At 39.9% G+C, this 27,189-nt stretch overlaps 5 protein-coding genes and 1 pseudogene across 7 annotated transcripts; all 6 read left to right on the forward strand.

The window, feature by feature from the left end:
- The first annotated feature begins 504 nt into the window (after positions 1-504).
- Positions 505-3,013, forward strand: LOC144459753 (uncharacterized). The gene is made up of 5 exons (XM_078164345.1): positions 505-928; positions 1,048-1,371; positions 1,708-1,815; positions 2,413-2,447; positions 2,568-3,013. The coding sequence occupies exons 1-5, from the start codon at positions 883-885 to the stop codon at positions 2,688-2,690; spliced, it is 636 nt and encodes a 211-aa protein (XP_078020471.1). The 5' UTR covers positions 505-882; the 3' UTR covers positions 2,691-3,013.
- A 2,874-nt stretch (positions 3,014-5,887) lies between these two features.
- Positions 5,888-8,301, forward strand: LOC117272718 (uncharacterized). The gene is made up of 5 exons (XM_078164333.1): positions 5,888-6,017; positions 6,137-6,460; positions 6,794-6,901; positions 7,603-7,637; positions 7,764-8,301. The coding sequence occupies exons 1-5, from the start codon at positions 5,972-5,974 to the stop codon at positions 7,863-7,865; spliced, it is 615 nt and encodes a 204-aa protein (XP_078020459.1). The 5' UTR covers positions 5,888-5,971; the 3' UTR covers positions 7,866-8,301.
- A 4,817-nt stretch (positions 8,302-13,118) lies between these two features.
- LOC144459772 (uncharacterized) lies at positions 13,119-15,369 on the forward strand. Of its 2 annotated transcripts, none has more exons than XM_078164400.1 (6): positions 13,119-13,270; positions 13,393-13,749; positions 13,874-13,915; positions 14,075-14,182; positions 14,840-14,874; positions 15,000-15,369. In XM_078164400.1, exons 1-6 carry the CDS (start codon positions 13,228-13,230, stop codon positions 15,099-15,101), a joined length of 687 nt encoding a protein of 228 aa, XP_078020526.1. In that variant the 5' UTR covers positions 13,119-13,227; the 3' UTR covers positions 15,102-15,369. The 2 variants fall into 2 exon arrangements, with proteins under 2 accessions (XP_078020526.1, XP_078020527.1); XM_078164401.1 differs by having other exon boundaries at positions 13,393-13,728.
- Positions 15,370-18,437: 3,068 nt separating this feature from the next.
- Positions 18,438-20,023, forward strand: LOC144459773 (uncharacterized). Its single transcript, XM_078164404.1, has 4 exons — positions 18,438-18,517; positions 18,622-18,966; positions 19,342-19,376; positions 19,523-20,023. Exons 1-4 carry the CDS (start codon positions 18,478-18,480, stop codon positions 19,643-19,645), a joined length of 543 nt encoding a protein of 180 aa, XP_078020530.1. The 5' UTR covers positions 18,438-18,477; the 3' UTR covers positions 19,646-20,023.
- Positions 20,024-20,939: 916 nt separating this feature from the next.
- Positions 20,940-23,293, forward strand: LOC144458328 (uncharacterized). 2 transcript variants are annotated; one of them, XM_078164403.1, is made up of 4 exons: positions 20,940-21,666; positions 21,808-22,281; positions 22,396-22,425; positions 22,575-23,293. In XM_078164403.1, exons 1-4 carry the CDS (start codon positions 21,627-21,629, stop codon positions 22,586-22,588), a joined length of 558 nt encoding a protein of 185 aa, XP_078020529.1. In that variant the 5' UTR covers positions 20,940-21,626; the 3' UTR covers positions 22,589-23,293. The 2 variants fall into 2 exon arrangements, with proteins under 2 accessions (XP_078020529.1, XP_078020528.1); XM_078164402.1 differs by having other exon boundaries at positions 20,956-21,666; positions 22,396-22,430.
- A 2,383-nt stretch (positions 23,294-25,676) lies between these two features.
- LOC117246370 (uncharacterized) lies at positions 25,677-27,189 on the forward strand (annotated as a pseudogene).

Here is a 27,189-nt window from a genome sequence, read left to right on the forward strand (position 1 = left end):
TCAGTGACGGTATGAAAAAGTCAATAAAACAGAGTTTTAACTGAAACCATGAGAAGTCCTTGAGCAGACTGCCACACAATATTTGGCTGATTGGTCCAGGAGTTTGCGAGACAAGCTACACATGCACACATGGCCAACTGCATAATTCCCTCCAGGCTTACGCCTGGTGGAGATAATTACGTAGTTCAGTTGTCATGGATACCAATGGCTTCTTCAGAACAAAAACACATGACCAGCATCTGTGTGGCAAACCACTAAAGTCTGTGAATAGACAACACATAGAAAAAATGAAGTTTATCACTTACACAGCGTGACAATGTGAAGCTTCAGATACAGACACAAACATGCATCTTTCAGTCATTACATGAGTTTAAACTTTGTTGGTCTTTATGTTCTTCTTACCTGGGCCTGTTAGTTTCCCAGTGGGTTTGCTGTGCAGTTATAAAGCACTTTCATCACGTAAACTGTTATCTGTAGTTCTGTACGCTGCTATTCAAACAACCTCCAACAAGTCTTTTAAGGACTACATTTCCCAACATCTCTCAGCTGTCTGCTAAAGTCAGTTTATGGTGGAGGTTATGTGAATCTTATTTTGTATAAGAGGTTAAGATGGGACTGTCTTAGATAAAGGCCTTGATGTATCTGATGTATATTTTTTAATTTGCTTTGAACATAACTTTGGTAGCTTAAAATGAATCAATAATAACTGTCTCAAATCTCCTGAGGCCATCATTCAGCATCATGACTCGTGTTACTGACGGCATGTATGTGCTCAATTTAACAACTGGATAAGAGAAAAAAGAAAGAAAGACCCGCCTCTTAAGTTGACAGCACCCTTCCTGGAGCACAGTTAGACGCTGCAGAGCTGCCATCGTACGCACTATGATGAAGTGTACCTTGATAACAGCTTTAATCATCTGCAGCCTCGGTAAGTACTGCCAACATATTTCTCTCAACTCCATCACAACTAAAACATATTTGCATATTATTATATTTATTAAGAGGTGTTTTTATCTTCCTGTATCTCTCTTATCGTGTCTGTTTCAGGCTGGATCTCTGTCTCAGCTGCTGATTCTCAGACTGTGGAGGTCCAGTCTGGTAAAGAAGTCTCTCTCACATGCTCTAAGAAGTCTGACTCTCCAACAGTGTGGTTCAGAGTGGTCAACAGAACCAAGGCCAGCTGGATCTCCACTATGCTCGGCTCTAACAATGTTCCTTCGTACTGTGATGGATGTCAAAGTGGAAAATTTGAAATGAGTTCCGACACTCTCAAAATGAAGACAGTGGCTGTATCTGACTCTGGACTGTATTACTGTGTTGTTTACAGCAGTGGACAGACATTTTTCACCACCACACATTTAAATGTTGAAGGTAAGAGTATTATATAATCCATGTCTTTAAAAATTTTCTAATTTAATAAGTGATCTTAAAGAACCCATGTGACTAATTGATTTTCATAACGAGAGTGATACAATTTTTTCCAACTAAAATCAAGAGTAAATATTTTTGAAAGACAGTGATGATGATGATGATGATGATGATGATGATGATGATGACAGAAAGTCTAAAAGTAAAATTTCTTTCATTGTGTAGATTCACTGCTGGTGATTTTAAAATATACAACAGTATGCTAACTCATTCAATTTAATGGTTTCACGGTTCTCAAGTGTAAAATAGAGTCTCACTGTATCATCTTTCTTTCTTCAGAGTCTGATGATGTAACAAAGCTGATGAGTGTGATCCTGGGCGTTCTGACTGCTGTTCTCCTAACAGTCATCATTGGTCTGGTTGTTACAATCAGGAAACTTCAGAAAGGTACTTTCTAATAGTTCCTGTTTCTATATTGTTTCATTTTTTATTCTACATTTCTAATGTTGTGTGAATTAGAGCTTTGATCCTCTGCCCAAACCTGATTGGACCAGACCCTGCTGGGCTCAGAACAGGCTGTAATTTCTGATCATTCTCTCGGCTTGAGTCAGATCAGGTTCTCTAAAGTGAATTTCCTGCTGTTAGAGCTTTCTATTTATGTATGAATTAACAAACAGTTAATAAGTTTCACTCTCACTGCGCCTGTTGCTGAGGATATTTAAAGAACACACTCTGTGTCACAAATGTCTGGTACAGCACTGAAAAGACTTTACTTTACAATAGCTTGTAATAAATGTTAAACACACACACAAAACAAATTACAGTGGAAACTCAGGTTTGCTGCCGTGGTTTGGGCTCAGGCCGTGCTTGAATAGAAATATGCGGGTACGTGTCAGGTCGGCCTGATTCTTTGGGCCTGATCAAAGCTCTAGTGTCGATATATATTAAAATACAAAATTCCATGTTGCCAAAACAGAATGACAGTTAAGTTTTAGGACAATGATTGTCAGTTATCTGATTGCACATATTGTCTCTGTCATTCAGCTGCCAGTGAAGAACAGAATCCACCACAGCGTGAGGTGAGTCAGTGTTTTTATTTACTTAATTTTTAATTATGCATTGTCGTCCAAGGAGAGCATTTGACATTTCTCTACATTTAGCTTGGACAGACAAGTGACTGTAGATATTATGTTTTACAGAATCTGGGCTCTGATGATCTGAAAGACGCAGCAGTGAGTTTGTATTTACCAACAGTGAGGAACAGGAGGCCTGCATCACAGAGAGAAGTGGAGACTCATGTTATTTATGCTGCCCGCAGATAGACTCAGAGAGGAACTGATGCTTTTATCACATTAACCTGCTGCTGTGTTCTTTTGAGGCTGGATGGGAGGAGTTACTATTCTTTAATGTAAAAAAAAAAAGTCAAATGAAATCAATAAACATGATCTTTGTCAGAGTGCTTTACTCTCTCTGTCTCTCTCTCTCTCTCTCTCTCTCTCTCTCTCTCTCTCTGCGTTTTGCTATCTGATTTGGTGACTGTCAATAGACAACAGACAGATGGAGGTCTGCAGCAGTGGAGGAGTGACTGAGGTACACCTCACTCGTTTGACAGGTAGAGACAGCACAGTGTGGTCTGAGAACAGCTGAGGTTAACATCATGAGGCCTGTTAGATCAGAGCCTTTACACCACTGACAGGCTCAGGCACTACTTTATCTTCACATAATGTAAAGGCATGTTAAGGCATGACAGTTCACAGCAGAGCTACAGCAGGTGCAGCTCCCATCCATCTCCACTGTCATATGTTTTCTCAGTGTAGCTGCCTGCGTGTTACCTGACAAATGTCAAACCCTTGTTCCTAACTACTTATTTAGAAAAATAATCACATGACTGTAACACACTGTACTGTAACAACTCAACAATAGAAAGACATTAGTTTCATTACTTGTTACATGTGCTAGTGCTGTAACTCTGCACAGCTGACCAATCACTGCATGAAATAAGTGTGAATGGTTTCAGAGAGTTACAGAAAGTGTCACACTCCAATCCCCCCAATCAGACGTCAGAAAGCTGTTTCACAACACAACACTCACAAGAGACCACATGTACTGTATCAATTTTGCTGAGACATTTCTAATTTCTATAACCAAAATAGCGAGGCTCAGTGATCGACTGCTGGGAGTATGTGAGTATGTATGGATATGTAGAGCAGTGGAAACACAGATCTTCACACTCAAACACCACACACCTAATCAAGTCTTCCTGCTAACAGGCACTGTATGTTAGATTTTGATAATACATGACGTAACTCTGAGGATGAATTAGGGATGAACGATTATATCATTATCCTTATTTGTATCTGTATCTTCTCAGCCAACTAAATTATCTGTATCCGTGTCTGTACCCAGAATGGGTGGGGTTTAAATCAGAAGTAGGTGTGGCTTAAATTAGAAATGGGTAACCTAACCAGAATTTGAGCATAGTGTTATTTCAGGCAGGACATGATGTCAAGCTCAGCTCACATCCCAGCTACATCAGCTGATCTCATGCAGCCAATCAGCTGATGGAGCAGCTGACAGATCACATGATTCCTTTCTATGCAACTATTGGCGAATCTCATTCAGGATGCCCTATTTAAACTGCTCTGGCCTGCCTACTGTTGCTGCTTCCTCTGCAAGCTGCTTTGCAACCTGCCTCCACCCCAGCTCCTCCTTTTCATGCTGTGTCTGACTTATCAATGTCATTTCTGTTTGTCATTGATGCTGCTCTGTTCTGTTCCCGGGGTCTTTGCTGCTGCTCTCCCTGCCTTAGGCTTTCTACAGTATGTAAGCGCATGGAAGGGCAGAGAGATGTGCTCTCTCCGCCTCATGCTTTCCACGCAGGCATGTGGAAGAGGCTTTCTGCGTAGGCCAGAGGAAAGGCAGAGAGGCCCCAGAACAGAGCCATACCACCAAATATACTAGTACTGCAAATGGAAATAAAGTTTTCTTTGACTAAAGTGTTCCTGACCAAAGCCTGAAACTGATATCAGATGATCAAAACTTGGTATATTTATTATTTATTACAAAACTATTTCCAAAACAATCTGAGAATTGAGCTTAAGATCATTTTTGATCACAGGAGAAAGACACTGAACACAGCTACCCAAATTACTTTTTTTCATTGAGATAATACTCATACTCATAAAAAGAACATTATCTGTGCCTGATAGTATTTTCATCTAAGAATATAACTAAAACACAGACACAGAACTTTGATTCATGGATTCATAACTGGACTTTTAACAATATTAACTTTGTCCATAGGCCACAACACAACAAAATGGAAAATAACAACAATAAACACAATCAAAAGAGACAAAAAAGATACAATTTAACTGCAGAGACAAGCATAAATATCAAGGAAAAAATATCAAGTGCAGCAAACAGAACAAAACTGGGTTGCAGCCGGACCGCAGAGCGTTGTGCTGGTGGAATTTTCCCTCCTGGTTCCATAATATTCAAGATGACAGCAAAGATCACAACAACAGGGATAAACAAGAATAATTTCTCGTATTGTGCCTAACTTTAGTGAATCATAACACATTGGGTATGAAATTAATCTGCAGATGCTCCGGTTTAAAATGAGACCAAATTTCTCCATTGATGTCACTTCTTGAACCACAACAAGGTAAAAGGTGTCCTGCAACAGACTTGCTGGTTCAGAGGAGTGAGGAGTCAGCAGTCAGTGACGGTATGAAAAAGTCAATAAAACAGAGTTTTAACTGAAACCATGAGAAGTCCTTGAGCAGACTGCCACACAATATTTGGCTGATTGGTCCAGGAGTTTGCGAGATAAGCTACACATGCACACATGGCCAACTGCATAATTCCCTCCAGGCTTACGCCTGGTGGAGATAATTACGTAGTTCAGTTGTCATGGATACCAATGGCTTCTTCAGAACAAAAACACATGACCAGCATCTGTGTGGCAAACCACTAAAGTCTGTGAATAGACAACACATAGAAAAAATGAAGTTTATCACTTACACAGCGTGACAATGTGAAGCTTCAGATACAGACACAAACATGCATCTTTCAGTCATTACATGAGTTTAAACTTTGTTGGTCTTTATGTTCTTCTTACCTGGGCCTGTTAGTTTCCCAGTGGGTTTGCTGTGCAGTTATAAAGCACTTTCATCACGTAAACTGTTATCTGTAGTTCTGTACGCTGCTATTCAAACAACCTCCAACAAGTCTTTTAAGGACTACATTTCCCAACATCTCTCAGCTGTCTGCTAAAGTCAGTTTATGGTGGAGGTTATGTGAATCTTATTTTGTATAAGAGGTTAAGATGGGACTGTCTTAGATAAAGGCCTTGATGTATCTGATGTATATTTTTTAATTTGCTTTGAACATAACTTTGGTAGCTTAAAATGAATCAATAATAACTGTCTCAAATCTCCTGAGGCCATCATTCAGTATCATGACTCGTGTTACTGACGGCATGTATGTGCTCAATTTAACAACTGGATAAGAGAAAAAAGAAAGAAAGACCCGCCTCTTAAGTTGACAGCACCCTTCCTGGAGCACAGTTAGACGCTGCAGAGCTGCCATCGTACGCACTATGATGAAGTGTACCTTGATAACAGCTTTAATCATCTGCAGCCTCGGTAAGTACTGCCAACATATTTCTCTCAACTCCATCACAACTAAAACATATTTGCATATTATTATATTTATTAAGAGGTGTTTTTATCTTCCTGTATCTCTCTTATCGTGTCTGTTTCAGGCTGGATCTCTGTCTCAGCTGCTGATTCTCAGACTGTGGAGGTCCAGTCTGGTAAAGAAGTCTCTCTCACATGCTCTAAGAAGTCTGACTCTCCAACAGTGTGGTTCAGAGTGGTCAACAGAACCAAGGCCAGCTGGATCTCCACTATGCTCGGCTCTAACAATGTTCCTTCGTACTGTGATGGATGTCAAAGTGGAAAATTTGAAATGAGTTCCGACACTCTCAAAATGAAGACAGTGGCTGTATCTGACTCTGGACTGTATTACTGTGTTGTTTACAGCAGTGGACAGACATTTTTCACCACCACACATTTAAATGTTGAAGGTAAGAGTATTATATAATCCATGTCTTTAAAAATTTTCTAATTTAATAAGTGATCTTAAAGAACCCATGTGACTAATTGATTTTCATAACGAGAGTGATACAATTTTTTCCAACTAAAATCAAGAGTAAATATTTTTGAAAGACAGTGATGATGATGATGATGATGATGATGATGATGATGACAGAAAGTCTAAAAGTAAAATTTCTTTCATTGTGTAGATTCACTGCTGGTGATTTTAAAATATACAACAGTATGCTAACTCATTCAATTTAATGGTTTCACGGTTCTCAAGTGTAAAATAGAGTCTCACTGTATCATCTTTCTTTCTTCAGAGTCTGATGATGTAACAAAGCTGATGAGTGTGATCCTGGGCGGTCTGACTGCTGTTCTCCTAACAGTCATCATTGGTCTGGTTGTTACAATCAGGAAACTTCAGAAAGGTACTTTCTAATAGTTCCTGTTTCTATATTGTTTCATTTTTTATTCTACATTTCTAATGTTGTGTGAATTAGAGCTTTGATCCTCTGCCCAAACCTGATTGGACCAGACCCTGCTGGGCTCAGACCAGGTTGTAATTTCTGATCATTCTCTCGGCTTGAGTCAGATCAGGTTCTCTAATATGAATTTCCTGCTGTTAGAGCTTTCTATTTATGTATGAATTAACAAACAGTTAATAAGTTTCACCCTCACTGTGCCCATTGCTCTGCTGCTCTGAGAGTGTGGTGCTCTGAACTGAACGGTATTCCAACAGCACCCTGAGCTAGAAAACACTTCACTTTGTGCCAGGGTGTGTTCTGGTGCTCAGAGAGGATATATACAAACACACTCCGTGTCACAAATGTCTGACACAGCACTGAAAAGATTTTACTTTACAATAGCTTGTAATAAATGTTAAACACGCACACACAAAAAATTACAGTGGAAATTTGGGTTTTTGCTGCCATGGTTCGGGCTCAGGTCTGACTTGGACAGAAATATGTGGGTTCACATAGGGTCGACCTGATTCTTTGACCTGATCAAAGCTCGAGTGTCAATATATTAAAAAAATATAAGATTTAATGTCGCTTAAACAGAATTACAGCAAAGTTTTAGGATAATGATTGTCAGTTACCTGATTGCACATATTGTCTCTGTCATTCAGCTGCCAGTGAAGAACAGAATCCACCACAGCGTGAGGTAAATCAAGTGTTTTCTTTTACTTATTGTTTTATAATTTAAAGTATGTCTAATTATGAGACCATGTGATTTCTTTTTAAATTTCAGCTCGGAAAGACAAGTGAGAGTAAATATTGTGTTTTACAGAATCCGGGCTCTGATGATCTGAACTATGCAGCAGTGAATTTCTGTCAAAAAGGAAAAAGAAGAGAAGTGGAGCAGAATGTTGTGTATTCTTCTACTAGATAGGAAGATCAGGAAGCAACCTGAGGTGTTGTTCAGAGTAAAACTGATGCTTTGACATATTAATCTGCAGATGTGCTTTTGTGTTAGTGGTGGACTTACCATTACTGTGTCAAAAGAAAAAGAAATGTGAAGGCCTATTCCTAGTAATGTGTTCTATTCCTGTTCCTCTTTTGAAAGATGTAATCAGAGTACATCAATACAGAAAGTAGATATTTTGAATATTGACTTAATACTCTGAGTGTCTATACTGGTATGAGGAATAAAAATACAAAGATGCAGCAGCCATCCAGCTTTACATTTCTTTTCATGTACTGTACATGTAACAAGTCTACTGTCTACTGTGGTAAGAAAACAGCGCTGTGGGTACCAGCCTAAAGAGAAGTCTCAACCACAGGATGACTGGCCTTCAGCTGAGTTCCATTTATTTCAGTGTGTTACTTTTGTAATGTAGCATCAGCTACAGAGAACACCAAAAACAAGACGAGGTCAAAACTTTATACATAGTTTGATTAAATACTGTATGAGATGCTAGAGGGCTTTTAATTTGAAACAATGGCTTTTAATTTGAAACAGGACATGGCAGTGTGGCATTCACTCAGTCACAGACTTTCACTTACAACAGTAAGTTGTCGCCTTTAAGTGGTCTACACATTTATCATGGTCCTTATACCATAGATGTGTGGTGGTGTGTTTGAATTGCTCTGCAATTACACCACCAAAACACTAGCTTGCAGGGAGTTTTTATGAAATGCAATAAAGTTTAACTGATTCAACTAACACACCTAAGACACACATAAAACATGGCTTAATAGCAACAAACAAATAAACAAAAGAACAAGATCTGTCTTGTTATAAGTCACAAGGTTCAAACACAAAACGACTGTCAGAGTTTTCCCACACGAACAACATGCTAACGTTATTAGCATAAGCCCTTAGCGGAGTTTTCCTCTACTCTGATGAAGTCAGGAGCAACAGCAACATCTAACAAAGGTAATGTTACAATATTCAGCTCCATTATAACTCACAAGCTTCACCAACAAAACAATTGTCTTCCCTGTGAGCACCAAACGGGATTTCAGTTGTTGAATTCTGGTTGAAAACTGGTTAATATTCGGTCTGAATATCTAAGACCTCTCCTCATCCATAAATTTTTATAATTATTTTGATTATTTGTTCAGTTGTAGGTCAAAAGAGAGACAATACTGATGAGTGACTAAGGTATTTCTCTAAAGTCACTGCACTGGTGGGTGAAATGTCGTATACACCAAGACTTAATTTGTATGTATTTAATGTTTCATATAAAATGTCATAAATATGGAACTATACAGTCTGTGTGCTACCAGCAAGTAGCTTTCAGGACATTTTTTAGTTTCAGATCTGTACAGTCTACATCATTCAAGTAAAATAAAAACTTGCGCTTACTGCTTTAATACGCATGCACAAGTACTTTGTTGTTACAGCTTCGACGAGATCAAATGTAGGCTACAGATGTCTTGTGGCCCACCAGGACTCTCAGACTGAAAAGAAGGAGCTGACGAGATAAACACAAGTCTTCACGCTACCTATAGGCTAAGCACCTGTGCCACTGTACTTCAACAAAGCAAACCAGAAATTAACACTATTAGTTTTATGTTATGCTGCTCATGATGTGGCCTAGGGATGCTGTTGTGCCAAGCTAGCTTGGTGTTAGCATGCTTTCAAGTAGAAATCAACATTGAAATCCTGGTTGGTGTTCACTGGGACAGACCTTGTTGTGAGCAGTTTCATGTAGGAACCATTTACTTTCTACCAAAGTACACCCACCAACTGCACAGAAGGATCTACTCATGGACAAGAGGCTCCAGCTTGTTACAGCACAAGATGTAAGCCTTAATGGCATCCTCCATAGCTAAGTTGTACTGTTAGCTAGCTCAGTAGTGCTGGGGAGCTAACAGTAGATACACTTTTCCTTCTGCATGGTAATACAGTTGGCCTCAGAAAGAAAGTAATTCCTACATGAAACTGGTCACAACAAGGTCTGTGGATTGTCTTGAGTAACCGGGTAATGATTTCTGAAAAGAGATATTGCTTATTGAGTTTTCACGCCTTTTTCTTTGGATTTTGGAGTGAACTGTCCCTTTAATATATTTTGTTTTTAGGTCACAATTGATGGACTGTGTGGCTGTCAGACTTGTGTAGTACTTGAAGATTGGTCAGTGTAGATGCCAAGTTAGCTAGCTAGCCAACCTTAGCTTTAGTTTACTGGTCAAGAAGAAAGGCGGTCACCTCACTGGCTTTTTAGCCCTTGAAACTCCTTCAGCTGACTTCAAAGAGCACAAGCTGAACTAACGTTCACCATGGCTTAATTTACGTGGTGTTCCCCTTTAATTCTACATTCCAACCAAGGTCTATCTCTCTTTAGCCCGTTTTAGATAGGAATTATGCAAATTTGCAGGAAAGCCCAAACAGTCTTTTTTCAGCATTGGCAGTATAAAAACAAAACTGGGGAGTGCGGCAAAATGCTGCCTACCTACTTTTGTTTATACAGAATGCGCCTTATTCAGGGCAATGCAGAGTGTGAGCAAGTAACAAAACATGTAGCTTAGTGTGTGATGTAAACAGTGACGTGGGAGGGAAGCCGCGGCTAGTCAGTCCATCGGTAGTCTCTATATACAGACTCTACATTCAGTGAATGTAGAGTCTGTAGGCAAACCCCGAAGATCTTGCCTCCGGAAGAAGAGCGGAAGAGCCCTGGTTTCCGGTTGTAGGCTGTTTGTAGTCGGCGTGATATTGACCAATCACGTTTGAGCCGGCTGCAGTTGTTGCCAGGTTAAACGGTCCGTGCGGTGAACTAACGAGGTGAAACATAATTGGCGTCACTGCAAACTCTGAATCCATCGCAATGGTTCAGCATATTTACTAATATATAAACGGAAGTCAGAAACTCCTCGCCTCCTCCACCCAAATCAAACCAGACGTCTGCCGGAAGTCAGGCGCCAAATACAGCCGGTCGATTCCGAGAATGGTCCTTCTGTGATTCTCTCATAAGATGGCCCATCCTTGACCATACCCATCATCTGACAGTTAATGGCGTCGAGTCAAATCAACTGGCCTGGCTCTGGCAGCTGTGTCACAGCCGGGATAGCCCCATGTCAACGCCCAGTCAGGCCCAGTTTTGGCAACTATCAACGGACCAGAACAGATTTTGGTGCCGGCTGCTGTTTTGTCCAGGTGCCGTGTCTCAACCAGAAGAGGTCTGTGTCTATATCAGCTTAAAGCTATAGTTGGTAATCCTGTTCAGAAACACTTTTTGTTATACTGGGTGAAATGGTCCTTCCATCCTGAGAGTAGTCAATACATAATGTGTTCAGAAAAAGGAACGAAAAAAATCCGACCTCTGTGGCAGCTGCAGGCCTGTAAAAACTCTGACCAATCCCTGCCTCTTGGTGCGAGTGGAAAGAACCAATCAGATACCTTCATGTCTCGTCCTTATATATATCGCTCTGGTCCTGCCCACGCCCCCCTCTGTCCCTCCCTCCTCCCTGCATGCACTTATTACGTGTCACCATTGCCAGAAATATTCAGCACACTCCTCAGCAGAAACACTGAGTTAGCAGGAGAATAAGTTTGCTGAACAATGGCAGAGAAAATGCAGCCAAAAGTACCACTTCCAGCGTTACTTGTAACGGCTCACCCCGCTAAACAGGCTAAGAAAAGAAAGTCTGAGACAGAAAAGGCTGCGACGAAAAGGCTTTGGATAAAGCGAGAGGACAAACCAGAGTCAACATCGTTGCAGCTTTTGAATGATGGAGACAACTGAGGGAGCTGAAGGGCCTGAAAAGTGATGTACAGGTTGCTGTCTTTCTGTTGGACAGGTAATTATATGATTTGCTTCAGTTGGATTTGTTATTTTCATGAAATATGTAACGTTAGCCAACTTAGCTACTTTTGTAGCTCGTATTAGCCCATTGCTAACATTAGCTTCTCTGTCGGTGTACTGCAGGATGCCTGTTCAAGTTTGTGGGGGCGTGGCTTTGGACGGAGCACTGATGGGAGGGGGAGGAGGGTGGTGGAGCTTAGAGGAGGTGCCACTTTCAAATCTTGCTAGCTCTCCAACATTACCAACTATAGCTTTAATGTGGGCCAGATTTGACTGAAATAAATGGGTCAAAGCTGGTTCACATTTGGCACCATGGAGCCAGAACACAGCCAGTTGACACTCGGCCACAATAGGGCCAAGTCTGATGGCCACCTGGCAATGAAGAAACTATATTTTAACTGTCATGTCTGAATTGTCCATCATGTCTGAGTTGTTGTTGTTTTTTAAAAGACTTTCAGTTGTATTTATGAATATAGATATTATTGACACCCACATGCTCCTTGTTGCACTTTCCACCGTGCTGACAAACACCACTGTCTGCATCAGGAGGATATCTTTATCTTTACACCTCTGACAGGCTCAAGCTTTCTTCACACAGTGGATAAGCATCTATCAAACTTGTAAATAGATGTGTGAAGCAGTGTGACACTTTAATATCCTCATATGAGATCATTTACTCTACAGGCTGCTCATGTTTAAAATATGACAGATCAGAACAAAGCCACAGCACATGCATCTCTAATTTCTCAACTATTAAGACCCCTTTTTTTAAATAACATGACATTAACTTCCAGGCAGGTGACCAATCACTGCATGAAGTGGGTGTGAATGTATGATCTTCAGAGAGTTACAGAGATGGTCAGACACAGATCTCTCGAACCGGACGTCAGAAAGGTGTTTAACAGCAGACATTTACAACAGACCACAAATACTGTGAACCTTTTGTAGGATTTTCTTTTTTTCTTTTTTTTAATTAATGTATATGTCAGTAAGATATCTTTTACTTTTATTACTATGCACAAAATCTGCTTCAGTAAACATCCAAAATAGTAAAAAAAAAAACCCCCAAAAAAAACCACACACAGCAAAGCAGATGCAGTTTCAACAGTCAGTTGCACTTCCATATATAAGGCTATATCTAGATCTAAGGTTTTGAGTTTTTGTTTTGCACCTGGTGTTTCTTCCCTGGAGGTAATTTCACCTGACAGAAAAGAGTGTACAGGTCTCAGGAAGGGCAGTGATGATTTGTCCTGAGGATGGCCTAGGTAGTATGATTTCACTTTAGTTTTCTATCTGCTCTTTCCTCCAGGGCTTTTTTCCTTTTTATGAACACCGTCTCAGCTCCACCTTTTCTCTTCCTCTTGTCCTATCTTTCACCTGCCCTGTCCATTCTGTCTCCGCCTTGCTTAGTCAAGCACATTAACACAAACACCCCACCCCTTAAGTTGACAGCACCCTTCCTGGAGCACAGTTATACACTGCCGAGCGTCCATCGTACGCACTACGATGAAGTGTACCTTGATAACAGCTTTAATCATCTGCAGCCTCGGTAAGTACTGCCAACATATTTCTCTCAACTTCATTACAATTAAAATGTATTGCATTTATTAGGAGTTATTGTTTGTCCCCAATAACAAGTATCTCTCTTGTTGTCTCTGCTGTCTGTTTCAGGCTGGATCTCTGTCTCAGCTGCTGATTCTCAGACTGTGGAGGTCCAGTCTGGTAAAGAAGTCACTCTCACATGCTCTAAGAAGTCCGACTCTCCAACATTCTGGTTCAGAGTGGTCAACAGAACCAAGGCCAGCTGGATCTCCGCTATGTCCAGTTCTAATGGCAAGCCTTTTTACTGTGATGGATTTAACACTGGAAAATTCATGATGAGTTCCAACTCCTTTGGTATCTTTCTCAGAATTGAGGAAGTGCAATTTTCTGACTCTGGACTGTATTTCTGTGGATATTTCATTGACAGACTGCCATTTTTAAGCTGGAGACATTTAAATGTTGAAGGTAAAAATATCATGCAATTCGGTATGTCGTTCTGTGGTTGCTAATTTAATAATTTCCATTAAAGAACATGTCTCTATTTGATCATTTTTATAACAAGAGAGTTTTAGTCAAATTAAGAGTAAATGTATCTTCATGTTGTTAACAGGCAGTGATGAACCTCATGATGATGTTGACACAAAGTCTGAAAGTAAGATTCTCTTTAACATTTCTTTTGTTGTGCAGATTCAGTGCTTGTTGCATTACCATAAAAACAGCATGGCTATCTTAAGTTTTGTTTAATGTTCTCACAGTTCTCAAGCCAGTAAGTGTAAAATAGAGTCTCACTATATCATCTTTCTTTCTTCAGAGTCTGATGATGTAACAAAGCTGATGAGTGTGATCCTGGGCGTTCTGACTGCTGTTCTCCTAACAGTCATCATTGGTCTGGTTGTTACAATCAGGAAACTTCAGAAAGGTACTTTCTAATAGTTCCTGTTTCTATCTTGTTTCATTTTTTATTCTACATTTCTAATGTTGTGTGAATTAGAGCTTTGATCCTCTGCCCAAACCTGATTGGACCAGACCCCGCGGGATTCAGGCCAGGATGTCATTTCTTAACATTCCCCGACTGGGTTCTCTATCAAGAATTTCCTGCTGTTAGAGCTTTCTATTTATATATGAATTAACAAACAGTTAATAAGTTTCACTCTCACTGTGCTTGGCACTCTGCTGCTCTGAGAGTTTGGTGCTCTGAACTGAATGGTGTATTCCAACAGCACCCTGAGCTAGTGAACAGGTCACTTTGGGCCAGAGTATGTTCTGGTGCTCAGGGAGGATATTTACAAACACACCCCATGTCACAAATGTCTGGTACAGCACTGAAAGGTTGATTTTGTCTTGTAATAAATTTTTTGAAAAAAAAAAAAACAAACCTAAATTTACAGTGAAAATTCTGTTTTTTAATCTGGCTCGGGCCTAAAATTGCTGCTGTGGTTCGGGCTCAAGTCAAGCTTGGACAGGTTCATGTAGGGTCAGGCAGACAGAATTTCATGTCGCCAAATCAGAGTAACAGCATAGTTTTAGGATAATGATTGTCAGTTACCTGATTGCACATATTGTCTCTGTCATTCAGCTGCCAGTGAAGAACAGAATCCACCACAGCGTGAGGTAAATCAAGTGGGGTTTTTTTCATAATGTTATAATTTTAAATTATGTCTAGTCACGAGACCATTTTACTTTTCTCTAAATTTCAGCTTGGAAAGACAAGTGACAGTAAATATTGTGTTTTATAGAATCCGGGCTCTGATGATCTGAACTACGCAGCAGTGACTTTCTGTCAAAAAGGAAAAAGAAGAGAAGTGGAGCAGAATGTTGTGTATTCTTCTACTAGATAGGATGATCAGGAAGCAATCTGAGGTGTTGTTCAGAGTAAAACTGATATTATATTAACTAATTTGCATGTATGCTTTTGTTTTTAGGTGGTGGATTTGTGATATTTTTTCTAAACCTAACCACGTGCTTTTGTTGCCTAAACCTAAGGAAGTAAATTTTGAAAATAAATTATATGCATTTAATGAGCAGAAAGTGTGCATTTCCTGTGAAAACAGAAGTTTATTTTGAAAAGACACAATACAAGAGTAAATTAACACACTGTCCCTGAGTGTTCAAAACAGACACTGGAGGTGTACAGCATCTTAGTTTAATGTGTTTGTATTTGAGGAGTTGGTAATGAGAATATGTTTGATGATGTAGAAAGACTGAACTGTACAGTCATTGCCTCACCATGCACAGGGCAGGGTGGTAGTTTAGGGCATTAATGGCAATAAACCAAATATTTCCATAAATTCACTCATGCATTATGTTAAATAATTTAATACTAGTCCATACCCATTGGTAACTTTGTCACCTTCTACCTATGCCAATCCTCAATGCCTATGTGCAGTTTCACATAGATTGACCACGTCAGTGAGTAGAAAAACGTGGGACAGACAGAATGACTGACTGACAGAATGACACACTGACAGTTTCTGTGATTATGTACAGCATACCATACCATGACTTAGTCATACCAAAAATTAGAAAAAAAACAACAACATTCAGCCACAGGGGGAGCCACAGCGATCGGTCGCATTTTAGCCATTTTTGAGCATTTTTCTGTTGTTATAGCGCCACCCAGTTGCCAATTAGAGTTAAATTTCTCCAGTCATCTTGAGGCGTTCTACATATCTACCAAGTTTAGTAAAAATCGATATGGCGGTTAGGCCTAGATAAGAAATTAGGTCTCTAGCGCCCCCATTTTGTTTGATTGGGTCAATAATGGAGGGGTCCCCTCAGATTATGTGTGGTCATATGCCTAGCGTTGCATATGAGCGTTGCAAAGCCGTAGGCCATACAGGTGATTTGTTGTGAATTTTCAAAGTTTTGAAGTTTAAACAGTCACTGTAGCGCCACCATCAGGAGTGTTGGCCCCCAGTTCCTGTTGAGGAAGTTCAGCATGATGCTGGATCTACAGTATGTGCCAAGTTTGGTTTATTTTCATGCATGGGAAGTTAGAGATCATTGAAAAGAGGAGAATATTGGCAAATACAAGAGGGACCGGCAACAGAGTTTGTAAAGAGCTCATAAAGCTGCCGCCAACAATGTAAGAAGACATAAAGAAGGACTAAATTACAGTGCACAAATTAAATCACATTTCACTGGAGTTGTACCTTGTATAGTTCCATGTGAGAGATAAATGATTGATTGACTAGTGTTCCCAGAATGTAAAACTACACTGCCTGGCCAAAAAAAAAGTCACCACCTGGATTTAACTAAGCAAATAGGTACGAGCCTCCTATTGGATAATTACTGCATGGGCAATTATCTTTCAGCTGGCAACAAGTTATTTAACCCCAACTGGTGCAATGAGTTGCTTCTCATTTCCTAAACAACCATGTCGAAAGACACATCCCGTGGTCGTGGAAAAGATGTTAGTCTGTTTGAGAAGGGTCAAATCATTGGCATGCATCAAGCAGAGAAAACATCTAAGGAGATTGCAGAAACTACTAAAATTGGGTTAAGAACTGTCCAACGCATTATTAAAAACTGGAAGGATAGTGGGGACCCATCGTCTTCGAGTAAGAAATGTGGCCAGAAAAAAATCCTCAATGATCGTGATCGGCGATCACTTAAACGTTTGGTGAGATCAAATCGAAGAAAAACAACAGTAGAACTCAGGGCTATGTTTAATAGTGAAAGTAAGAGCATTTCCACATGCACAATGCGAAGGGAACTCAAGGGATTGGGACTGAACAGCTGTGTAGCCTTAAGAAAACCACTAATCAGTGAGGCTAACTGGAAAAAAAGGCTTCAATTTGCTAGGGAGCATAAAGATTGGACTCTGGAGCAATGGAAGAAGGTCATGTGGTCTGATGAGTCCAGATTTACCCTGTTCCAGAGTGATGGGCGCATCAGGGTAAGAAGAGAGGCAGATGAAGTGATGCACCCATCATGCCTAGTGCCTACTTTACAAGCCTGTGGGGGCAGTGTTATGATCTGGGGTTGCTGCAGTTGGTCAGGTCTAGGTTCAGCAACAGTATGTGCTCAAAGAATGAGGTCAGCTGACTACCTGAATATACTGAATGACCAGGTTATTCCATCAATGGATTTTTTCTTCCCTGATGGCACGGGCATATTCCAAGATGACAATGCCAGGATTCATCGGGCTCAAATTGTGAAAGACTGGTTCAGGGAGCATGAGACATCATTTTCACACATGGATTGGCCACCACAGAGTCCAGACCTTAACCCCATTGAGAATCTTTAGGATGTGCTGGAGAAGGCTTTGCACAGTGGTCAGACTCTACCATCATCAATGCAGGATCTTGGTGAAAAATAATGCAACACTGGATGGAAATAAATCTTGTGACATTGCAGAAGCTTATCGAAACAATGCCACAGTGAATGCGTGCCGTAATCAAAGCTAAAGGCGGTCCAACGAAATATTAAAGTGTATGACCTTTTTTTTTGGTGGTGACTTTTTTTTTGGCCAGGCAGTGTATTTTGTATAGTGAAGGTATTTTTGTAGAAATGTGAGTAGTGATCATTCTGTCGGTGGTAAATCAATCTCAAACAGTGTCACTGCTCCTCCCATCACACTTAACAGACTCAATACGCACACAAACTCACATCACTACTTTCTTGTGAAAAGATGCCTGTTGCAAGGTGACACTTTCGCAATCTCATGTTAAAGCATTGATTCTTCTAAAGGCTGCATGTTTAAGATGTGAAAGCCACAAGTGCATTTGAACCTACTAAGCCAAACATTAATCATTAAAATGACAAAGCTGACACAATCTTTTTCTGCTCATTTTGAGTGTACATTATAGTCAAGCAGAGATCATGACGTTGTAGATTGTTTTAAGCTACTGTCGCAGATTTGCTATAACATTAGCATCATCAGTACACAAGTTAATCTTTTTTCCTCATTTAGATTGTTTAAAATACACAATCAAATAATTCATTCATTCATTTACTACAGGGTCAAACTTATATGTAGTGATGTGTCAACAGCAGTCCAGTGAAAACATCTGTAGGATATGTGAGTACACTGATACATCTTTTGTAGACTGCTATCATCTTGCAACCATTGTCATGACAGCATTTATATTGCGAGTCTGAGCAGCCGGAAAACCAACAGAACAGCCCACCTCTTTACGTAGAGACCAGTCTTACTGGAGCACAGTGCAGTTACAGACATTGCAACCATGCAGCCATACTGTACACACAAAGATGAGCTTCACCTTGATAACAGCTTTGCTCTGGACCTGCAGTAAGTACACTTTTTTTCTTAATACAAGAATTGCAGTGATGAAACTTTCAGAATTTTAATAAAAAATGATTTAATAGGAATTCACATCATGTTGTTTGTTTCAGGTTTGATCTCCGTCTCTGTTTCGGAGTTCCACACTGTGGAGGTCCAGCCTGGTGAACAAGTCACACTCATGTGCTCCAACTTTACCAGTTTTATCTCTCACATACTCTGGTTCAGACTGACCAGGAGAGCCAACATCAGCTGTATCTCCTCTATGTTGACCTCTGATACCAAAGCTTTGCTCTGTGATGGATTTCAAAATGGCAAATTTAATATGGCCTCCAACACCACTACCCTCTTTCTCACCATCAAACCAGTGGATGTGTCTGACTCTGGACTGTATTTCTGTGGAATTTCCCCAGATGGGAAATCAGTAATTGACAGTGCAACATATCTAAATGTTCAAGGTAAGAATGTTGAAAAGTCTTCTCTGTTGTTTGGAACGTAACAGATAGGTGGCCCATGGCAAAATAGGACTGTCTGTAGGTTGGACTGTAAAAAATAACATCAGTAACAGATCATAATATCTTTAATCCCCCTTCCTCTCATTAAAATGTCTTTCACTGTCACATCTGTGGATGTGCTGTTTCAGTCCTTCACAAATAACAAAGTCAGGTTTGTCTATTTAAATATCAGTCATTTAGAATAAAGCCCTGGAAAGAGAGTCTAATGTAATAATATCTCCTGTAGAAAGTCCTCATGAAACAACGAGCCTGAGTGTGATCCTGGGTGCTCTGAATGTTTCCCTCCTCAAACAGATGTATGTTTTTCCTTAATTTTAGCTGATGGTGAAGAACAGAATCCACAACAGAGTGAGGTGAATTTATTTTTAAATCATATTGTCACTGTGGTTAAATTTAAGTCCAGTTTTATTATGATATGTTTTGTTGTTTCAAGTGTGCTGGAATTACTTTGTGTATTATGATGTGCTGAGTGTGTGAATGTAAATACTTTTATTTACAGAACTTGGACTCTGATGACCTGATAGCCGCAGCGCTGAGTTTGTACCCAGCATCAATAAGAAGCAGGAGGCCTGCATCACACAGAGAAGTGGAGACTCGTGTGATGTATGCAGCCAGCAGATAGTTAACATCTGTCTGCAGCTGTGGAGGAGCGAGGGAGGTGTACATCAGGCGTTAAACAGGAAGACAAAGCGCCGTGTGGTGTGAGCTCTGTGAGAATAAAGTGTGAAATGAAACGCTGAGCGCTGGCTGACTTTCTACTGTCTGTCTGTTTGTCTGTCTGTCTGCCTACTGTTACCCATCATACCACTGTGGTGACAGGCAGCACTGTCTGTGACTGTATCTGTATCATTATCGAGGTTTCAATCAGAGGAAGCTCATAACCACACACAGCAAAGACCTTCATGCTCCCACACAATAAAAACACTTAATACAGTGAAGGTATTTTGTATCCATAGAGATGTGAGTAGTGAGCATCCTGTTAGTGGTAAATCAAACTCAAACCGTTTCACTGCTCCTCCCATCACACTTAACAGACTCAATACTGACATAAACTCACACCACCACTTTCTTGTGACAAGATGCAAGGTGCAAGGTGATACATGTCTTATATCAAAGCAGTGACTCCACTAAAGGCTGCACATGTTTAAGATATGACAGATCACAGTAAAGCCACAGCAGGTGAAGGTCCTATCTATCTCCACTGTGGTGTGCATATGAACCTACTAAGCCTTGCAAACATTGATCCAATAACTGTCATTGGTCAGGTAAGATTTTCACTGCTATTACTGATGTAATCATTTAATCAGCTTCTATTGGGTGGACGTTATAATCAAGCAGAGATCACGACAATATGGACTTCTTTCAGTTACTGTAGCAGGCCGGTCAGCAGCATTAGGAACTCTGCACAATTTCACTGTAACTAACTGCTGTGAATTTACGGTGGATTTACAACAGTATCTTACAGTTCTATGTAACGATCCTAAAATACAGTTGCATATTAATCTCACAGTCATCCTACAGCCATATGCTATAATCCAGTATACATACTGTTAAAATAAAAGACAATGGATGCACTAAAAACTAACAATAACATGCTGGTGTCTCTGCTGCCAGCACTTTACTGTGATTTTACAGTAAAAGTACTGAGATGACATATTATTTTGAGGTACAGATTAAGAAAAGGTTCTTTTTTTTCCATTTTTAGTGATAGCTAAAATTTTAAATTCAAATTTACTGGCTTTGATATATATTTTTAGAGATCCGTCTGAGCATGAGATCAAATCACACGGACGAATAAATGACTTTGTGTTGAATTGAAAAAAGGAAAAATAATCATAGTTCCTTCTGGTTTAGTCACAGTTTATGGTCGGGGTATGTAAAACAGTCGTTCACAGTACTCTGAGTCATGCTACGATACCAGTTATGCAGCTCTTACAGATGAAACTTGGCTAAATTTGGCTTAAATGTACTAAAACAACAATAGTAGTTTAAACAATATAACCACAGCTCCCAATTTTGCCTGTGCCAGGTGGACACGGTTTATAATCATGAATCAGAGACTGTGAAGTGTCCCGATGTGGAAACATTGTAATCAGCAGATACTTTAACTATATTTTTAATAAATGTCAAGACACTTTGTTGTGTATTGTCATTAACTATGACTCAGCATAATGCAGGCAGGAGAGTTAAACCTCTATGGTGTCATGTCTTGACAGCAGTCTAGTAAATATATAAGCTTTCAGTTAAATCATCTGTTGAATATGTGTTTAATAACACACTCCTGTTTATATCAGTATCCTGATATACTGTGGGAACAGAGCATCAAAGATTACACTTCCTTATGTTGATTAGACTTATACATATTGATGTGTCTCTTGAAGACTTCTAAACGTTTGCTAAAACATTATCATGATTATCTAAAGTGTTGTCAAAGAGGATAATATCTTTCGGCAGGACAGGACAAAGTTATTAACTTGCAACCATGGTCGTGACAGTATTCACTGTGAGACTGAGCAGCCGGAAAACCAACAGAACAGCCCACCTCTTTACGGTGAGACCAGTCTTACTGGAGCATAGTTCAATGCAGCAGTGTTCACACAAAGATGAGCTTCACCTTGATAACAGCTTTCCTCTGGACCTGCAGTAAGTACACTTTTTCCTTAATACAACAACTGCAGTAATGTACCAGAGCTGAAATGTACAGACTTCTAATTAACAACATAATTTATATGCATTGTGTTAAATTACAAGTTTTAGAAGTCATGTTCATGTTGTTTGTTTCAGGTTTGATCTCCGTCTCTGTTTCGGAGTTCCACACTGTGGAGGTCCAGCCTGGTGAACAAGTCACACTCATGTGCTCCAACTTTACCAGTTTTATCTCTCACATATTCTGGTTCAGACTGACCAGCAGAGCCAACATCAGCTGTATCTCCTCTATGTTGACCTCTGATACCAAAGCTTTGCTCCGTGAAGGATTTCAAAATGGCAAATTTAATATGACCTCCAACACGTCTACCCTCTTTCTCACCATCAAACCAGTGGATGTGTCTGACTCTGGACTGTATTTCTGTGGACTTAATGCAGATGGAAACCCAGTAATTAACAGTGCAACATATTTAAATGTCAAAGGTAAGACTGTTGCTGCAGAGGTGTCTGCTGAAATAACGAGCCTGACGAGTGTGATCCTGGGTGCTCTGCTTATTTTCCTCGTTGCAGTCATCATTGGTCTGGTTGTCAAAATCAGGAAACTTCATACAGGTACTTATATGCTTTTATTTAAGTGCAAATGCAAAACTTCCTGTTTGCCAGAAAGTATTAACAGCTGTGTGTTTGAGCCGTTAAGTGACCAGATGTTGTGTTTCTGTCACTCAGCTCATACAGAGGGACAGAATCTACACCACAGTGAGGTCCTCACATTTTAACCTTATTAACATTGATCAAAGTGTATTTTATGTGATGATTGATCCAAGTCTTTTCTCATTTTATGATTTTATGTTTAATTACAAACTCAGCCATGTAAGATGAGTGACTGTAAATATGTTTATTTACAGAACCTGGGCTCTGATGATGTGAACTATGCAGCGCTGAGTTTCCATCAAAGAGCAAAAAGCAGCAGAAGGCCTCCATCAGAGAACCAGCTGGAGACACATGTTGTGTATGCTGCCACCAGATAGACTCTGGAAACATCTGGAACTGCAGCTCACACTGGAACTGATGCTTTGTCATATCAAACTCATACTGCATATGCCCTGTGGTGACAAACAGCACTGTCTCTATCGGTGAGGTACTTTGTATGTATGTGCATCATGACTGACGTCTCACCCACAGGAAGTTTGGCCTTCAGCTCTCTGAAGCTCAACCACACACAACAAAGACCTTTATGTCTCCAGAGCTCAACTGTAATTGGTCAGTTTTGTTAAGTCAAGACATTTTTGTGTTGTAATTGTAGATATGTAATCACTGAGCGTCATGTTAGCCATAAGTCAGTCTCAAAATTGTCACCACCTCCCTCATCGCACCTCAAACACACACCATCTATCAAACTTGTGAAGAGGTGTATGATGCAGTCTGACACTTACACAGTCAGACATAAAGCTTTTACTCTGCTCAGGACCACCTGACTGGATGATAATAAACCTTAGAATCTGTCTGTAAATAAAATAATGTGAAAAAGTTGGTGTCTTGTTTCGTGTTTCATTTATTTCCAGTTGTCCTTCTGTTTCTCTTCGGGCCTCTTTGGAAGGACTTCTTTTCACTTTACAGTATATTACTTGTCATGAAACATAAAACAAAACTTTTTGTGGAGTCTGACACAATAACAAAGCTGGGTAACTGTTACTGAGTATAGTATAGAGAGTATACTGCCAGCAGAGAGACTCAGGACACAACTGGAACTGCAAGTCTGAGTGGAAATTATGCTTCATCTGTATTATCATCAGCAAACAGTACTTAAAGTACTAAAAGTACAGTGTCAACCTATAATAGAACCACAGGACTGTGACTTCAGCTACAAGTTATTTTTTACTGTGTGATTGTTTCACACTGTCAGCAACGCCCACAAAACAAAAAATAATCATCGATTATATGTTTTGCCTATGTATCACCATTGTTGTGGCTGTGTGTCAGTGAGGAGTCTCTATCTGTATCATGAGCGAGGCCTTCAGCTCTCTGAAGCTCAACCACACACAACAAAGGCACTCCTGTTTCACAAGAGAAAAAAGGCACCATCATGACTTTCAATATGAAAACATGCTTTTGTATCCATTGAACTTCCTGTTGTTTTTTAATGTGTGAGAAGATGTAAAGTAATAACAATAATAATAATAATAATAATAATAATGATAAATTTTATTTGAAGGCGCCTTTCTTGGCACTCAAGGACACCGTACAGATACACAAAATTACATTAAAAAGACATTAGTGTCACACAAAGTGTTTCACATCCTCATATGAAACCCCAACAGGCTGTGTTTAGAACATGACAGGTCACAGCAAAGCCGCAGCAAGTGCAGTTCCCATCCATCTGCCGCAGTAATGCAGGGAGGGGACGTTAAAAAAGGGTTCGTATCAGGGTGAAGGTTAGGCATAACCCTAACCCCTAACTCTCACCCTAACTCCAAGTTTGGTGGCCCAGACACCACTGGGAGATGACAGTGTGTGTCAGTGAAAAGCATGGTTTAGTGGCCTTGCAGTTTTTAATATATTTACAATATGTTCAGGAACATGAACAGCAAGGAAAAATGTTCATTTTGATGTCCATGATTTCTACAAGCGATCATGTCCTTTGGCCCTTTTGTTTAGGGTTTCTTGGGGTTACTTTTTCATACAGAACAGAATGAGGAAAATGGAAATCTGGGCAGGTAAAATTGTAGGTTTTTAACTAGAATTATCACGTTGGGATTGTATGGCTCCATAAACCAGTCAAGTTGCACTTACAGTTTAAATCCATGTCTGTGAAAACGGGAACTGCCCATTGGTTCAACATCCCATTGTTCCGACCATATTAAACTCATTGTTCCAAGTCCGTTCCGAAATCATCATGATGCCCTGTGGTTAAGGTCTGGTTAGGTTTAGGCACAAAAACCACTTGGTTAGGGTTAGGAAAAGATCATGGTGTGGGTTAAAATGAAAAAGAAAGTGACAAACACATAAGCTGTGAGCCTGCTTCGCCTCAAGCTGGTCGCGGCGCACCATACGCCCGCTGCGAGCCATTCAGCACCACGGACAGTCGGACTAATGGGATGTCGAACCAATGACATGGACCTGTGAAAACATGGATGTCTCACACACATCAATTCAGTATCTGACCGTATGTCTCCCCTTCTGTTCCTGAGATATTATTCTGAAAAATGGCCAGAAAAGTGTTTTTGCTGAAGATTATGATGTCACAGTAAAGCTGACCTTTGACCTTTTGAATAAAATCTCATTACTTCATTATTTTGTCCTTTTAGACATTTGTGGAAAATTGGTCAAATTAAGTGTATGAATTCTTGAGTCGTTCTTCATTATTTTATCCTATTGGACATATGTGCCAAATTGAAGAAATTCCCTCAAGGTGTTCTTGAGATCTCACGTTCACAAGAATGGGACAAACATACAGACAGACAATGGGACAGATGGATGGACGGATGATCAACCCAACTCACAAGGTTCACTGACAAAACAACGGTCTTATACTAAACACGTTTTCCAAACAAATACAACATGCTTACGTTACAAGCCTATGGCATTTTACATTGTATAAATTAGACTAGCGACTAGCAGAGATTTCCTCTACTCATATGAAGCCAGGATAAATCTCACACAAGACATAAAATGCTATTCTGTGGAGGCTTTATTGTCTTCACAATTTATTGTTTTCTATCTGTGAAATAAAAGTAAGTAAATGCTTCGTTTCCACTGAGGGAAATGGTTTCAGCTTACAAAGATAGGCAGGAAATCTGTGTCACTGCAAGGTGTAGTTACATTTCTGGGGAGGTGCACGTCAGGCTACGGCATAGGCTACGGTGTAGGTTACAGAGATATAGAATTTACAAACAACATGGGTTTAACTTTGTGTCATATGATAAACTTCTTAAACCACACCTTCAGTGTGTGTGGGGGACGGACTCAGTGTTGTTGAGCCGCATTGCATTGACACAATCATACACACAATGAGGAACTTCACTGTGATTCTATGCAGCTTAAGTACTGTCATTGAATTACTTCACAGCACTTACTGTATTGCTTACTATTAATAAGATTATATAAAGACACTGATCACATACCTGTCAGCCAAATGATTAATAATTCTGTCTGTCTGTTTCAGGCTGGATCTGCGTCTCACTTTCTGAGTCTCAGACTGTGGAGGTTCAGTCGGGTGAAGAAGTCACACTGCTGTGCTCCAACTTTTCAAGTTCTCCCACTCAGATAGTTTGGTTCAGAGTGGTCAGGAGATCCCAGCCCCACTGTGTCTCCTTCATGTTCAAGCCTCATGAGCCTGCTTCACTCTGTGATGGATTTCAAAATGGAAGTTTTGAAATGAGCTCCAACATCTCCACAGTTTTTCTTAAAATCAAACAAGTGAATTCATCTGACTCTGGGCTGTATTTCTGTGGCTATTATATAGGCAAAAATCAGCTTATTGTGGATGCAACATATTTAGAGGTTCAAGGTAAGATTGTTGTGAAGTTTGGTCTGTCTTTTCATTGATGTGGCTTTTCCATAGAATACTATCAATCTAACATTTGATTTTGGTGAAATTCACGATCTAGACTTAAATGTTAGACTGTAGATTCATCAGATAGATTCAGTTTTGAATATTTCCTGCTTCACAAAATTATTTTCGTTTTGGTCCATCTAAATATAGCAAAGTGAAAGTCTAATTTAACAGTCTTTCTTGTTGAAGAGTTTGATGGAACAACAAAGCTGATGAGTGTGATCCTGGGAGGTCTGACTGTTGTTCTCCTAACAGTCATCATTGTTCTGGTTGTGTAAAACAGGAAACTTCAGAAAGGTAGTTTACCAAAGTTATTGCTTCTGTCTTGTTTTATATTTATTTGATTTCCTCACACTTCTACAGTTGTGTGAATATGTTGAAAGCATACAAAATTTCATATTTGCCAAAACCAAATAACCATAAAGTTTTACCTGATTTGACAAATTGTCTCTGTCATTCAGCTGCCAGTGAAGAACAGAATCTGCGACAGCATGAGGTGAATCAACTTTTATTGTTTAATATGATGTATTTAAATACTTTAAAGTTGGTTTGTTTTCCCACTAACTCAGCTATCTGACATGTAACTGTGTGTTATCCTTTCCAGACTCTGGGCTGTGATGATCTGAACGATGCAGCAGTGAGTTTGTATTTACCAACAGTGAGGAACAGGAGGCCTGCATCACAGAGAGAAGTGGAGACTCATGTTATTTATGCTGCCCGCAGATAGACTCAGAGAGGAACTGATGCTTTTATCACATTAATCTGCTGCTGTGTTCTTTTGAGGCTGGATGGGAGAGGAAACGTGATTGTGAGAAAACATGATCTTTGTCAAAGTGCTTTTAATTTCATGTCTCTCCATAGCTCTCTGTCTTACAAATCTTATCTGACGTTGGTGACTGTTCAGATGTTACAATAGACAGATGGTCCTGCAGAGGTACACCTCAGTCTGGACTGTATTTCTGTGGACT

This window comes from Epinephelus lanceolatus, chromosome 22, assembly GCF_041903045.1.
Source record: "Epinephelus lanceolatus isolate andai-2023 chromosome 22, ASM4190304v1, whole genome shotgun sequence".
NCBI lineage: Eukaryota > Metazoa > Chordata > Actinopteri > Perciformes > Serranidae > Epinephelus > Epinephelus lanceolatus.

Coding starts and splice junctions, on each gene's coding strand:
- LOC144459773 (XM_078164404.1), top strand. CDS start 18,478: ATGAGCTTCACCTTGATAACAGCTTTGCTCTGGACCTGCA. Junction 18,518..18,621: donor AGCTTTGCTCTGGACCTGCA/GTAAGTACACTT, acceptor TGTTTGTTTCAG/GTTTGATCTCCGTCTCTGTT. Junction 19,377..19,522: donor AGAATCCACAACAGAGTGAG/GTGAATTTATTT, acceptor TTTTATTTACAG/AACTTGGACTCTGATGACCT.
- LOC144459753 (XM_078164345.1), top strand. CDS start 883: ATGATGAAGTGTACCTTGATAACAGCTTTAATCATCTGCAGCCTCG. Junction 1,372..1,707: donor CACACATTTAAATGTTGAAG/GTAAGAGTATTA, acceptor TTCTTTCTTCAG/AGTCTGATGATGTAACAAAG. Junction 2,448..2,567: donor AGAATCCACCACAGCGTGAG/GTGAGTCAGTGT, acceptor TATGTTTTACAG/AATCTGGGCTCTGATGATCT.
- LOC117272718 (XM_078164333.1), top strand. CDS start 5,972: ATGATGAAGTGTACCTTGATAACAGCTTTAATCATCTGCAGCCTCG. Junction 6,461..6,793: donor CACACATTTAAATGTTGAAG/GTAAGAGTATTA, acceptor TTCTTTCTTCAG/AGTCTGATGATGTAACAAAG. Junction 7,638..7,763: donor AGAATCCACCACAGCGTGAG/GTAAATCAAGTG, acceptor TGTGTTTTACAG/AATCCGGGCTCTGATGATCT.
- LOC144458328 (XM_078164402.1), top strand. CDS start 21,627: ATGAGCTTCACCTTGATAACAGCTTTCCTCTGGACCTGCA. Junction 22,282..22,395: donor AATCAGGAAACTTCATACAG/GTACTTATATGC, acceptor TCTGTCACTCAG/CTCATACAGAGGGACAGAAT. Junction 22,431..22,574: donor AGAATCTACACCACAGTGAG/GTCCTCACATTT, acceptor GTTTATTTACAG/AACCTGGGCTCTGATGATGT.
- LOC144459772 (XM_078164400.1), top strand. CDS start 13,228: ATGAAGTGTACCTTGATAACAGCTTTAATCATCTGCAGCCTCG. Junction 13,916..14,074: donor TGTTGACACAAAGTCTGAAA/GTAAGATTCTCT, acceptor TTCTTTCTTCAG/AGTCTGATGATGTAACAAAG. Junction 14,183..14,839: donor AATCAGGAAACTTCAGAAAG/GTACTTTCTAAT, acceptor TCTGTCATTCAG/CTGCCAGTGAAGAACAGAAT.